General features: G+C 37.8%; 1 protein-coding gene across 5 annotated transcripts in view; it reads right to left on the reverse strand.

Annotated features, from left to right (window-relative positions):
• Positions 1–15,834, reverse strand: part of TNRC6B (trinucleotide repeat containing adaptor 6B) — a 127,659-nt gene that overhangs the window by 16,768 nt on the left and 95,057 nt on the right. For all 5 annotated transcript variants that reach the window (XR_005953550.1, XM_041416937.1, XM_041416939.1 and 2 more), the window contains 6 exons: positions 14,635–14,793; positions 11,987–12,165; positions 10,718–10,792; positions 9,350–9,395; positions 4,623–4,771; positions 911–1,036 (listed from right to left, as the gene is read on the reverse strand). Coding sequence is in view for 4 of the 5 variants with exons in the window: in XM_041416937.1 (XP_041272871.1) it covers positions 911–1,036; positions 4,623–4,771; positions 9,350–9,395; positions 10,718–10,792; positions 11,987–12,165; positions 14,635–14,793 (734 nt within the window). In the remaining variant the exon portion in view is untranslated. The remainder of the gene's footprint in view (positions 1–910; positions 1,037–4,622; positions 4,772–9,349; positions 9,396–10,717; positions 10,793–11,986; positions 12,166–14,634; positions 14,794–15,834) is intronic.

Here is a 15,834-nt window from a genome sequence, read left to right on the forward strand (position 1 = left end):
TACTAACACATCACATTTAAACATGCACAATCTGTAACTTGGGCAGAGTGAATACCTCACTTGATTGACAGTACACAGTATTACATGTGCAGATGTAGACACACACACAAAGGTTATTCCCCCAACCAATCAGGTGCTAGAGACTGTACTAAATTAAAATGCTGATATATATACAGCTAACCAGTAATCACAGTACAGCATTATCACATTAAAAATGTACTGCTTGTCAAGGGAAAAAAAAGGCACTCAGGTAGTCACTGGAGCAAAGAGACAGTGCCTCACAGAAAGAGTTAATCTCTTTGTATACTGAATAAGATACAGTAAAAGACAGGAGTAGGTGGAGAAGAATCCCCCCCATTTCTCCCTGCATTACTGGAGAGTTACACAAGTACAATCTCAAGAACTGTTCACCAAGTCCAAAGCAAAAGGTAAACTTGTACAATTGGAGACCCTGAGGTCTTAAGATTAAGCTCTGCAATGTAAATGTAACATGTAGCCCCTTCATTAAACCTCTCTTTTGGAGGGGGGACAGGAAGCACAGGACAAGACTACTTAAAAAAATTAAGCAACCTGTCACACTTCAGAAACACTTTAAGCTTTCACGTTTATTTGTTCTTTTTAAAATACTTTGCAAAAGCCTCTATAAGACATAGGATTCCCAAATTCACTTTTGAGGTTTAAAAATACTGGTAGTGAGCATTTAGCATCAACTGCCTTGGAATAAGATAGAATGCTTTTGCACTGAGTTTTAAGTACTTTCACTATGAATTTTAATGCTTTTATCTTATTCAATTTTTCAATTTCTTAACATCAAATTGAGACCAAGACAGATGTAAAAGTAACCTCAATGATGTGCTCTGAAGGCTGTAGCTCTACTTTTACAAGTAATCAGTTGCTATAAATTCCTTACCTGGGGAGAAAGGAATTGGGGAGGCACTTGCGCCCGGATATTGGGGGAAGGATTTAGTGGCTGCACTGGTGTGTGCATGCCCCTCGATTGTGCTGTGCTGTTTCCAAACAAACCATGATTGCCACCCTATAAAATTAAAGCAGTAGTGAGAAGATGAATCTTGCAGGATAATGGATTTCTCTATGCTAATAGCTACATATCAGTAACAATGAGCTGAGTTACTGACTTAAACAGAGTTCCCTTAGAATTACAGACGTTTGGCTAAAAAAAGTAATATTCTACCTGGGTTAAAGCCACTGTACCACACATTTGAGAAGCAGGTTGTTTCTCTTCTAACACTGAAGGGTCATGCTTATCTACTTACTTCAAGACATGACAAATCTAATCTTCTAATATTTTTCACTTGACGTATTGGAAAACGGAAACTGAGTACAAACAACAAACTAAAAACTCCATTCCAACTGGCTTGAAAGTATGGCAAGACTGTGTCAACAAGAATTCTGGTTCCCCATTTTAGAGAAGACAGGTGCTTTTCCTGAGTAGGTTGCTGAGGTATCACTCACAAGGCTATTTTGTTTCCTCTGAAGGCCTTTCATTAACTAATGTTATTTTAGAATTCAAATTTCAAATATTTCCCTTCTGCTGTGAAAACTTCAACATTCTGGATTTGGATATTTTCCTTCCCCTTTTCTCCCACTAAATCTGAAGAAAATTTTCAAGTGAGAAAAAGAGTTGTGGGGTTTTTTTTTTCTCCCAGTGGTTTATTTTCTAACACAAGAATACTTGCTGTCTGAGTTTTTTAATGATAAGTGTTTACTGATTTATAAGCAACTTCTGTAATAAACCCTAAAGCACGAACAAGACCCAAGAAAATTTGTGATTATGTCTCCTGATTTCAGCCTCTTGAGCAGACCTTTTTTGGTACCATTTTTAAAAAAAAAGCAAGAAATGTTATCAACAGTCTCCTACACTAATTAAGCTACACTCTCTTGCTTCTAAAAGCTGAAGCTCATATTCCAAAGCATCTTTATGTGCCATGAATTTGTCTTGTCAGTTTCAAGACCCCCAGAATTTCCCATCTCCTGCTGTTTATCAGGGTGTCTGTGACACTCAATACCTGGGGCTCTGAAGAGTGTATTTTCCATTCTTCAGCCATCACTCCCTATTCTGCCTGTCCATGCTGCACCCAACATTATTCCCAACGGAGATTGTGCAGGCCTTCACAAAAACCTTTCCTTCCCTTATATATCAGGATTTCATAAATCCTATCATAACACTGTGCATAATACTCCTACCATTAATACTGTGCGTCCTCTGCTATCCTTTTGCTCAAACACAAATCTCTCCTCCTGCTTCTACACTGGCAGCACTATGGATTGCCTCATTCACCTGCATCCCTCTCCACCAAAAGTATCTTCTCCTTCAGAAGCAACTCCTAAGCATGCAGGAAGACAAACAAAAAGGCTCAAAAGACAAGGTTTTATTCTGGAAAGAGCCAGATGGAGTCAACTACACATTACAATTTTTGAGAGGCCTTGAAGCTGCAGTTGCACTTTCATCTCTCTCCAACTCCTCTCTATAACATCCTCTCTTTAACAAGAGTTCTGCATACCGAGATCAACAACATGCCTGCAAATTTTGGACTTAATCTGATGTTCAACACTGTGTCACATAGAAACAGAAAGACAACACAAAGAAACACCATCATGTTAGGCATATGACTACATAAGCTAGACCAGCTGCAATAATTAGGCACTGTTCTTTCATTTCCCAGTATTCTTAAAATATTTTCTTGTAGAATAATGCAGAACATAATAGCCAGAAATTCTTCCAAACTGCATTTAATCACTTAACTACTTCCTCACTATTTCCCTGTACATAGTAATATCGCTACTTCAAGAATTTTTAAAGACTACTAAATCAATCCTTACTTTGAACTGTGAGGAAGGGAGAAGGGGAACAGGCACAATGCTAACTCACTGCAACTTTTTACAGGCACATTTCTACATACAAGGTCTTTGAGTGGAGTCTGAAAAACTTCAGTGTTGGGTTTGATGAGGCAAACCAACAGGCTCTAACTGGGTTTTAAGCCAGCAATTAAAATAAAGGATACCACTAACTTCAAGACTTCTGAAAAGCACATCCACCTGCCGTTGCACTGCGATTTAGGAAGAGGCCAACAAAACCAGATCAAGTATGTTCTGATGCTAGGAACCAAAGTGGACTAATTCTCCATGACCTGCGACAGCTGAAATTTCCATTAACAATTGCAACCTATTCAGCAGAAAAACAAATGCAAGCAACCAACTAACCAGGATTAAGCCCAGGTTGCAGCCTTATAACAATGCATCTTATAAGGTGGCCTGCTTACTTGTCTAGCAGCGAAGTTTTGGGGACTGAGCCCTGAGCCGATTGCCCCAAGGCCGACGTTGGATAGTGTGGAACCAGAGGGAGACAGCTTGTAGCTGGGAGAAGGGGAGAAGGGAGAGCAGGGAGCCTCATCCCCAAGGCACCCATCTTGATTGGAGAAAGGCAAAGTCAGCTGAAGCAGCAGTTAGCCAACAGCAGGAGTTGGTTAGTGAAGCAACAGAACGCAAGAGGAGAGAAAGAGGGACGGTGAGTGACTAGGAAGAAGCAAAGTTACTTTGTAATAGCAGTTACAAGGACAAAACTCCTGATTCCAATTATTGCTTGACAATTAAGACTTTGGTCCAAGGAGATACTCTTAAGTTTTCTTTTTAAAAATACATTTTTATCTCTCATGAAATTAATTTCTGATAGTGGCTATTACCAATACAGAAGCAGACAAATTTTGAATGAATTCCTAATGTTAGCACACACCTACCAGCATAATTTGTTAGGAAACGCATTAGCTTTGTTCATGGTATTTATTAATTATGCCACCAGAGGGAGTTGACAAAATTGCTTTTTGGCTTGTTATACCAAAATGGAGGAGTTAAAAAATTCCTAGACAGTTAACACGCCTTCAGAATTTTTAAACCGAATTTGTTTTCCATTTTACATGTGATAAACTGTATCTAAAAAAAACCAAAACAGCCCTAGAGCATTCTGCATCTATTGGACATTCTCCAATTCATAATGTGAAGCAATTAATATTTGATAATAACAGTGAAAGCTTCTGTTTAAAATAGGCAAGAATATGAAAGAAACACTATTATAACATACAACAGATGTCACAGAGAAACAGATGTCGTACAGAAGCTTACAGTACACGGACATACAGCATAAGGGGTTGTGGAATTTAGAAAGGGTGTTTCCAATAAATGCCAGACATGAAAGAAGAAAAATATTCGGAAGACTGTGATTACTTATATTTACTTAGATCTCAACCAATTTCCTTTACAGTAAATGACTGTAGTTAGTAGCCAGAAGAATCATCATGATGAAACCTGTAATGAATTTTATTGCTACCAGTAGCTTACCCTTCCAAGAAAAAAGAAAGGAATTTGTCTACATCAAAACCAGTCTATTCTGGAATAAAAAGCCTCACTCTCTACAATTTTGTTTGTCTGTGCACACCTGACACCTGTTTTATACACACATTCATTCTACCAATAAAACTACCCCATGCCTTTTACTACTGAGCTCATTCAGGGTTATTCAATATCTAGCACTTGCGGAGAACTAGGGTAAAAACTGGGATCTTGAACAAAGAGGTTGATGTTAATTTATCCAAATATATTTCTCTCACCTTCTCAAAATAAGGCCCACTATCTGTGGTTCCCATGTCTTTGGAATTAGGTGGACGGAACCCAGATCGATCCTTTCTCATCATGTCATTAAAATCCCCGAGATTCACAGCTCGTTTATCTACCTCAAACTTCTTATCTGGGAGACCACCTGTAAAAAAAAAAAAAAAAATTAGTGCAAATAATCTCATGACAGCAGGTTCACAGCCAAATAAACACTCTTTAAGATCAGGGTAATAATTACATCTGTCTTATAATTTAGCACAGCTACAGTTGGTATTGTGTTGAAAAATAAATGTAGGAAGTTTCATTTAACACTGAACATGCCAATTCACTTTATAAAGTTTAATGTGAAGTATTTATTAAAATTTATGTCAAGATATAAACAAACATTTCAACTAATTATATTAATTAATATACCTAGTTCTCTATGTCTCCCAAAACCTGCACTGTAATTTTTTGGGATTCAGTATGTAGAAAGACTACTATTCAAGTTCTCCACGTATTCTGCTTAGCTTCTGCTGGGTTTGACATTGAGAAATTATTTGAGATCATTTGAAAAATTTGGTCACATGCACATTATTTGGTCAAGACTGTCTTACAGTCACATGAACTTAATTCTTAAACACAAGACATGAACAGGTATATTCTAACTTCAGACAGACAACCAATTTCCTTCAGCTGTAAACAACAACCCAACCAGTAACAGAGACACTTCTCAAACACCCTCCTGCCATTGTTTAGTCAGTAACTTGGTGAAGTACGAGATGTCAATAACAGATGACCAAACTGAAACATACATGGTGAAGAAGACATTGATTTTCTATAAAAGCTTTATCAACAGCCAGAGCGCTGACTGGAAGAAGTTTTCCACCTTACACACTGAACTGTTGCCAAGGAACAATCTTTTTGGTCAAATGTGGCACTTGTAAGCTATTAGAGCATATTGCTATGTTGAAGTAGATGGAAAAAAACCTTTGTTTTAAAATATGGATGTGACAGAAATGAGCTTTACTGGTATTTTTCAAGAATAGTGTTTAGTTAGTAGCACAGATGGTCTTTCCAAGAATCATTTTAAAAACATGTCAGCACAATTAACAAGAAACTCTGTGACTTTTCCAAAGGAAGTTGGTGATAACCTACCCTACCAATGACAAAACACTACTGAACCTTTACAGAGCAGACAGCTAATCACTTTAACATCTTCAAGACAGCGTTTTTTTGAAAAACAGCATCTCTTCTTAATGTCCAATCCCAATCTATTAATATTCACAGCGATGCCACTGCCAAGAAGCTGTGAAACTGACCACTAATAGAATGGGTTTTGCTTACCCACACAGCTTTCAAAGCTGATCCAGCTTCATCATCTCAGATGCCTTAAACATCATTTATCACAAGACAGTTGACAAATCACCTACATCTCTTAGCTCGTAACTGGAGTCACACTGACCCTGATGAGCTTGTGGTTCTCTGATCCCTTTCTAACATATCCTGAAAGCTACAACTGGCTCTGCAAAAGCACTCACAAGTGTCACAAACAGCTCAATGCTGTCAATACCTACATCAAACCACGGCACACTATGCCAGCAATGTGCTACTAAAAGGCTCATGTGCTTTAATTCCACACAGGAAGCCGTGGCCATTAGTTGCTTGAAAAGAAACTGAAAGCGAGGCACAGTTGCATCACAGTCTGAAATGAAACTGGGTCAATGCCAACACAAGATGACTAAGCCACAGAAACACCCTTCCTTCTCTCTGGTTATCCTGATGATCCAAAGCAGCTCCTCAAACATTACTGAATGATGCCTTGTAAAATACACAGGGCATAAGAAGAGCACCTCTGAAGGCTTGAAGCACAGATTTGCATGCCACTTAGTGCTGAGGCAGCTGCTTAAACTTCAGTATAAACAAGGCCTCACAGAGAAATTATTGCATTCCTTTATCTCATTCATAGAAAATTCTAATGCAACCTTGAAATGTGCTGTGTGAGTCTTGTCCTTTGAACTTGTCAACTAAAGGTATAAATAATGGAGGGGGCTAAAGAATAGCTTTATCTTATGTAGTACAAGACAACCGACAAAATGTGAGAAGTTTGAATTACCCTCTACAGTAGGCTAAAACACTTGTGTATGCATAAATATGAAGTCCCAAATTCTCTACATGCAGAAACACAGAAGGGGTTAAAAGTTACATCATCTTCATAAAAAAAAGACCCTATCAGTTCTTGGATTTTTCCCACTATTAAGAGTTGAAAAAAAAAACCTGAAAAATGCAAAATCAAACAAGGACTTGGAAGATGATGTTCACTCCCTAATGTGGGAAAGAAACTTCTAGTAAGTACATCTTCCCCATCACATGCACAGAGCTTAAAGAAAAAGAAATCTGAATTCCATGCAGAATTATATAATATGATCCTGCACTGGGAAGTAGGAGACACAAACTGCTGCTAAGCCAAGTTACCTAAAACATTTGCTAACAAGAGACTCAACATGGTGAAAATAGATACACCTAATGAGGCAACCCAAATGGAGAAAACCATTTGAAACATTTTCTGCTTGACCACAAAAACATTTTCAAAATAATGACTATACCTTTACCATATATTTACCTCATTCAAGCCTACTGAACACCCACATGCACTTAGATATCGAGGCGCTTCATCTGAATGCTACGTAAGTTACAGCTTTGTAACATATTTACAATAGCCAGCTGCACAAATTACATTTGTAATGTAATTTAGAAATAGAAAATTTTAAATTAATTTCTCAGTATTTACAGGTGATTTGAGAATTCTCTGATTTGCAGAGGTTTTAACTAATATATTAAAAAATAGACAAAGGTGATTGTCAAATGAAAATACAAAATATTAACTGGTTCTGACAAGCTACTTTACTGTAGCAAACTTTATATCTCAGAACTTACAGAATAGGAGATATTTCAATGGGGAAAAGAAAAGTTATATCCTATTTTCAAAGTAGACAAGCCATTCATTAAAGAGATTTGATTGAAGAAGAGGTACATCTGCCTCAGACATGTTATTGATCCATCTCTTTTCTGTCCTGGTCAGTAAATAAAAGTATTACTCTAGCACTTGAAATAAAGGGAACACGCTTTTCAAACAAGGAGACTGAGACTAATGTAGTAAGAATTACTGACAGGGCATCATGATCAGTGCCAAGGTGCTCCAAGCATACCAAAGCCAACGTTTTCTTTGACATATGTGGTCTCCAAGCACAGATTTAACTATGTGCATTTATCCATAAATTAGGAAAACATCATGCTGGCATCATATCTGTCAGAAAAACACGGTATGCTGTAATCTTGAGTGAAAACCAGCTGAAGAACAAGCCTACCTCGTAAGTCCAACTTTTAAAGTTTAGAAGTAGACCTGGGCTGAGCAAAACAGCTTATTGCTTTCCACAAACACCATAAGCAACAAGAGCAAAACTGCTAAATACAAAAGTAACAGAAAAACCTACAAAGATGTGTTACATTCTCAGCCTTTGAAATGGAATACAAGCCATAATAAATGGTTCCACCTAAGATCAAGGGATTCCACCATTAATGGGCACACTTAACTTCAGAAGTGTAACATATCATGGTAAAAGATGCAGCCTTTCTGCATCCTTTCAAGGGTTTTTCTGAGCAGCAGTCACCTCAGAAGCTTAAGAAGCTCAAGGCCCTAGGGTCCTTGAAAGTTCCAAAGGATCCTTAATATGGAGATAAAAAACTAAGAGAGCTATAATCAACATAATCCAGGCTACCATCCTCTAGATTTGTATATGCTTAGATCTGCTTTTTACCCACAGCATCTGAAGACAGGTGAGAACTGAACACCCATGACGGCGACTGATCTCCACCTAGACATTCTTTAGAGAAGCATGATACAATCAGAGCCTGAATTCTAGGGAGGATGCATGAGGCCAAACTGGAGAGATCAAAAAACTGTTACCTTTCACAAAACTGTATCATTACCATATAAATAAACATTTTTATCATCTCTTACTGAGATCCTTCATTACTTCAGAGGAAGACAGCAATTTTGGGAAAAATGAACAACTGAATCCTCTATGAAGTGTGACAGAAATGTAAGAATGTAATGGACTCTAAGCTGAGAGACACTGCATCTGTCTGGATTATATCAGAATACCAAATCCAGACCAAGTATTAGATGCAAGTAAGTCTTGACTACCACAGTTCTACCTTTGGTACCACACAGCCCATGATGCTTAAGCTATGCAGCAATTGTGGTGAAGCTATCCAGAACATAAAATCTAGTTCTACTGAAAAGTAATTTGTAATAGCCTGAGGCATGCAATTGAAGAAATCAATGACAGAAGATAATTTTTTCCTCTCAGATCACCTCCACAAAGCTGTAGTAAATGGGATGTCCTACTGGCAGGAGGGAAAACAGTACTCTACCACCAAATGAAAAAGATTTTCACTTTCTTGAAACAGTAACAATGAATACAAACTTAAAAGATTAAAACAGTCTTAAAGATGTCTCTGCCCCAAGTTACAGCTCTCCTCTGTACAGGTAATATATCATAATCTTGCACACCAGAGTCAAAGCTCACAGACAAGACAGAAGATGCTTTATTAATACCCTTATATTGTGAGGAGTGCTAAAATTAAGAATCAAACCCTTCCAGAGTACAGCAGGTCATCCTTATAAAAACACTACACGTGATCTCACATTTCAAATGCATTGCAATTAAAATATACGCACCTACAGACAAGTCCATCTTACTGCCTGGAATGTCGTCAGTTTGACTCTGGAGGAAAAAAAAAACAACACAATTCAGTTCTGACCTCTATTCAATGCTGAGAAATATTTCAGAAAGGTGGAATGCAGGAAGAACATGCTTGTGCTAATCAAAGTTTTACTTTAAACTGAAACTGAACGCAAGGGTTTCTGATATCACCCAGGACACACCTTGCCTCAACCCCCTAATGCTGTGCATGGCAAGTTTACCCATGTGAAAGCAGACACAAAGGCAGCAAAGGAAGAAGACGGACACAGAGCCGCTCCACAAATGAACCTCTGGCCTTGTGCTCCAGCCGTTGAGTGACAAACACTGAAAATAGTGGCCAAAATGACAGCTCATCTTCATGACCTGTCATGCCATCAAATCTTGAAATGTACTGCCATGGGATTCTTCAGCTGGCAGTCTGGGACAGGGAGATCCCATAGCTTTCAGAAGCATCTACTGTCTAGCAAACTGAATTAGAGCTTGAGAGCCAAAAGACTTTGCAAACTAATCCTAAGCATGTCAGTGTCTTGTGCAGCCTTAGACTTCTCACACAAACTCTGTATTATCTTCTGCTAGCTAATATTACATTGTATTCCTGCTTCACAGGATGACAACTGGAACAAATTCTGCAAAATATTTTACAAATCAGCTTGTCAGAAGTTCCTTTATATAAAAAAATTATATAGAATTATTTTTGAAATACTTTCCTACAGTTCTGTCCTTTTCTCAATGATGTGATATTTATTCACTTTACCAAACAATCTTTACTTATGGATTCATAATGAGACCATTTTTTTTTCTAAAAAGACCCTGTTGTACTTCAATATAAATTCAGCCAAGACAGACACAGAGCTATAAATCTCCTTTTCTGATAGATGGCTGAGATTCAGAATGAGTCCCTTGGACATATCACAGATGTCTGACACTACAGGCAGGAGCTTCTATCTCAAGTGCTCTAAACAGCATGTTATGAAAATAAAACTAAAAAACCCAAACCCAAAAACAAAGCAACAAAAAACCCCACCCCACACTAAAAAGCAACAATCCTCCCACCCCAAAACCAACCAAACAAAATAAGAAAACACACATCCCCCTCCCAAATCTATTACTTGCAAGGAAACTGCAACCTCAGAGCAGGAGCTATCATAAAGTAACTTTAGGAATCAAAGTAGATTTAAGGTTTTTCTGAGAAGCCATTCTGAGCCAGCTACTACAGCTATTATAATCAACATCCCAGCATAGCAAATGCAGATAAATAACTGTGAAACAGTTGATATTTTGACTTATTTAAAGCTTACAGCTCTTTCACAAAGCTGCATTTTCTTTTTAAAAAAATTACTTACTAGCAAGCCCATATTTGAAAACTGTTTGGATAAAGGGTTCATCCACGAATCACTATTTCCTCCTTTTAATGCACACTGAAAAAAAAAAAAAGATAAAAGTATTTTTAAGAAACTTCTTGATTCCTTAAATTCTTCTTTATCCTTGAGATGTGCATGTTTAAAATGAAAATTCTGGTACCAGAGAAACTCATCTCCTGAAAAAATAACTAAGTATTTACATGTTTGGAAACATTTACCAAATATTGTGTCTTGTACAATTGCCCACTGTTAGATCTTCCAAACTGGCTGAACACTGTCATTTAGAATGTTTATCACACCTTCAGTTTCATTCTGCAATCTGGAAAGATTTGTGAGCATTGTTTATTTTTTCTTCTGTTACAGTTTAATACATTCTTTAATCCAGTGCATTCAGAGGCAGATTACTTCCTTTCTTCCCTTTAGCATGGTGTCTCTTGCACAGGACTGTGCTAACCAGGGTCTCTTCTTGGCCTTAAGAGATCACCAAAACCAATACTAACACAGTTCAACAGTGAAACAATTTTCAGTTTTTCTGGTGGTTCAAGTAAAAAAGCTTTAAAAGAGGAAAAAAGTCCCTGAGAATAATTTCTGTGAAACATGAATTGTGAAACTCCCTATCATACCACAGTAGTATTTCCATGTCTTAGGAAACTGCTGTGCCTTGCCTTTTGAGTCTTCCCTACCTACTTCATGAGAAGCAGACACACCATAGTCCTTCTAATATTAATACAGTAACAAGGTTTACTGCACTAAAGAACTTCAATGAAAACAAACCTTAAAAAGAAATTTACTCAGGACTACAGCCAAGCTCCTGCTCCTGTTTGAGGCCAAATGTCAACAACAACAAACATAAGTCAGACATAAATCCAACGGTTAGAAATAAGAAGTTCATGTGCCAAAAGGACTGTGGAATGCAAACTTCAAGCAGGCTGTGCAAGAACAACAGCAGCAGCCTAACAAAGATGTGTCAGCAAGAGAAGAGAAATAGCCTTGGGATACTTATTTTCATTTAGTAATGGCTGTGCAGCTTACAAACCAAAAGAATTTGACACCTACTGGAAGATTTATTAGTCATAACAGGTGTAATATATTAAAGCAAATCCAAAAACCTCCCCTTTTTTGTACCAGTTTAAGAGGCAGCTTGCTGAAACTCTGCAAAACCTTCTTAAAAAATAACTACATAATGCTCTAACATATCAGTCAGACTGTTTTCAGACAACACAGTAGTAATGAGTCATCCAAGCATTTTACCTTCATTTGTGTTTTCTTTCCTCCTTGTCCCCAGCTTGTTGAGTTGTGGGAGGAACTGCTTCCCTGAGAGCCTGCTGTGTTCCAGACTCCTCCCTCCTCCTCCTCTTCCCAGCTGGAATGACGTGTTCCTGTCACTGGCCCATCACTCTCTCCCCAGCCATCTTGCATAGATTTAGAACCTTTAGAAAAAAACAACAAAAAAAAGAGCTCAAAAGCAGTCTACAATACCATGCAGCTGGTGATGTGACACTGCAACATTGGCTGAGATCATCAGAATCACAAATGAACTGAAAAAATAAATTCAAAAATGTGTCTTCACTCTTAACAGCTGTAACAACTTGTGCACGAATTCCAAAACCCAAGAGATTTGGTGGCATGTTCACATGTCATGTTGTGCAACTATTTTAAAGAAATGTCAAACCTTTAAAGATATAATAGCAATAGGGACCTCTTATACAGATACAGCTTCATTTAAAAGGCAACCTACTATTTTTGAGTGCAAATGAAAGCCTTCAAAGCACACACAAAAACCAGGGCTGCTGAAGACTCTGGTTCAGGCGGTTTACCAATTAATTCCTCTCTCACTTCAAAACTTCCCCTTGCCATAAAATTACTCTTCCATAAAATTACTAAAACAACTTTCAAGTAGAATCTGAAGGCAAACAACTCACATGTCTGAATATAAAAAAAGTCAGGAACTGCAGTTAGTCTACCATGGGGATCTCTACCCTGACCATAATGAAAGTAAGGACAGCAGCATTTTATGGCAGTTTAAGAGATATGTTAAAATGCATCATAAATAAACATTCAGATACTTGAGAGGAAACAGCTTTTTAAAGTCTGTTCAACTGGGTGCTAAAACTGAGGGCTGCTTACGAAACATACTGGTCTAAGTGCAAAAAATCTACCTCTTGGCCCTCTAATCCTGCTACTTACACAGAAAAGGCTACATTGAAGTATTATCACTGCAGAGTCAAGAACACAATCTGGAAATGTTATACTGGGTAGTCCCTGCAGCTTTAATTTATTTCTGGTGACAGTGCTTAAATATATACTACGCTACTACATGACCAGAGATTATTTTTCTACACTGACAGTGCTCTAGGACTCTTGAACATGAATTTGGACAGTGATGTAAAGATGACTTGTTTGTATGACACCAGCTTAATTTTTTGCATTTGTTGAGTAAGGAGATACCAAGAGCCATAGGACAAATGAAATTTTCAAGGTTAAAAAAAAAAAAAAGAAGGTATTACAGAAAACAATTTATTCCTATTTCTGCCAGAATATTCTTATGCAATGCTGGCAGAAATACGTAAATGTAGTTTTTTAAACAGGTGGACACTGAATACTGATCTATGCTTCTTTCCTTAGCTTCAAACTGATTTTTTTCCTTTTTCTCACAGCTAGTCTGTATCCTGTCCCTAGATTTTGCTCTAGAGCAGGGGACAGCTCACATACAGAAGAGCATGTGTAGGTTGCAGTTCTTTGGCACACATACAGACCAGCCATGGTAAGCAAGCAACCATGTGTAGTCTTAAAGGACTCTATTAAGCATTAACCAATCAACAGAATTTTCAACAGATCAGCTTCAGAAGTTCTTATTTTGGTCACATTTAGGTATATTTCTATAGATAAAAGAAGACAGCCATCTAAAATCAGCTTAGCATCCTCAAAATGCCAAGTCTGTGAGGCAGCATGGGAAGCCTCTCATCCACAAAAGCCTGCTGTAACAATAACACTAAGGAAGCAAAGCTTTTTTGTTTCACAAATGGCCAAAGTATTTAATTGGCATGGGAGGAAGGGAGAGTGACCCAGCAGCAAACTATCTACACAGCACTTCATTTCAAACAATTACATGTTGCAAAAGCAACTTCTGGGCTGGAAACAGTTTTACATTAGGCATCAACAAGTCAAGTTCAGTAACACCATCATCAGTAGTTCCTACAGGAAACTTCACATCCAAATGTTACTGACTTTGGCAATAACATTGCTTTTGTTTGTTGTTTTTTCCTTAAAATAAGTGAAATAAAAATTATAAAAACAACTTGGATCATCAAGAATAATACCCACAAAAACTCTTAATATAGCAAAATTTTAACTTTGAAGTAAATTTTCAAAATATTTCAACACCTCATTCCTGAAAGACACTGCGATAGGCATTTAGGTTCTACTACATAGTGCAGTTCTTAAGAGTTACAATTTTTCTCACTTGTTCAATTAAAAAAAAAAAACAAAAAACAAAACAAAACATTCAAAGCCAAGTTGCATTATCAAAGCACAGATAATAATGTAACGGCCTCCACAGTGAAATTTGCCAGTACTGTGCATGCTGTTTGCTGATATGATCAGAAAAGGTGCATGTAACAAGTATGCAACCAGAAAAAAAGAGAAAAATACACATTTCCTTACTGTGTTTCAGCACTTCCAGAATCAGAGTTGCTTAGCTAGGAAATTTTTTACTACCTTAAAACACAAAGTTTCAGTCACTTACAAACACTTAATACTCATTCATCAAAATCCTATAAAACCATTCAACACTGCTTGTAGGCCTCAGACAATTCCTCCACAGGTGAGCTATGTCAAAAGGCCATACACAAAATTCTCCAAGTCAATTGCAAGGAAACAGGTGTCTGGCCTATACTCACTAGATTTCATGGCACTCGGGGCGTTGGAAGGTGCATTCCCCCAGCCTGTAGTCGATGCTCCTGTGTCATCTACTTCACCCCACCCGGGACTGGTTTCATTTGGCTCACCCCAGGCGGACGTACCATTATCTGGAGCAGGCGGAGTGCTTTTGCTCCAGACTGCACAGAGGAGAAAGAGGTTTCATTACAGACCATTTAGACAACAAACTGTTTACTGCAGTGCAGCACCACGTCATTATTTTACTGCTTCGTTCTTCTTGTTGAGAACTTTGGCTTCTCAGCAGCGTGGGTGCAACAGAATTGACAATCATTCACAACTAATTTAGAGTGGGCACTGACCTCCAGGGATGGAAAGGAAGAGAAGGCTATGATGAGTAATACTCTTCTCCCAGATTAAACATGAACCCCACATTTAATACTGTCCTCCTATTTTTGAACTTTTGTGACTAATTACAAGCATCTAACTTAGGGGTTTATATACTGACTACAGGATATATTTGCAGTACATATTAAATCAAGACAAAGTCCTTTAAAGTGTCTTTGAGTCAGAGGAAAAGATTACATAACAATATTTTCTTAATCCATTTCCAGGCTATGTAACTTTTTCTTGTCCTTATTCCAAAGAAGAATGTATTTCTCCAAGTATTTTTTTATCACACAGCAAAGCCAAACTTGACTAAGAAAACTGTCACAGACGTACTCCATTTCAAGTGTTAACTGAGTGTTGCAGAGCTACATGTTTTTCACTAAAAATAAGTAAAGATTTTCTACCCATTTCTCTAATATTTACATATAAAAAATGCCATTTAGTCCAGAGAAAGGGACGCTCAGGGGAGACCTTACTGCTCTCTACAAATATGTGAAAGCAGGCTGTAGCCACACTGGGGGCAGTCTCTTTTCCCAAGTAACAAGAAATAGGACAAGAGGAAATGGCCTCAAGTTGCACCAGGGCAGGTTTCAAATGGATATTAGGAAAAACTTTTCACCAAAAGGATTGTCCAGCACTGGAACAGGTTGCCCAGGGAAGTGGTTGAGTCACCGTCCCTGGAGATATTTATAAGACCTGCAGATTTTGCACTGAGGAACATAGTTTAGTCATGGACTGAGCAAGTGCTGGGCTTATTAAGTTTATGGCTGGACTCAGTCTTAAAGGTTTTTGATTCTGCAATTTAACCTGTTCTTCAGAGCTCAGATTTAATA

This window comes from Onychostruthus taczanowskii, unplaced genomic scaffold, assembly GCF_017590055.1.
Source record: "Onychostruthus taczanowskii isolate IOZ18803 unplaced genomic scaffold, ASM1759005v1 scaffold53, whole genome shotgun sequence".
In the NCBI taxonomy this organism is placed as follows: domain Eukaryota; kingdom Metazoa; phylum Chordata; class Aves; order Passeriformes; family Passeridae; genus Onychostruthus; species Onychostruthus taczanowskii.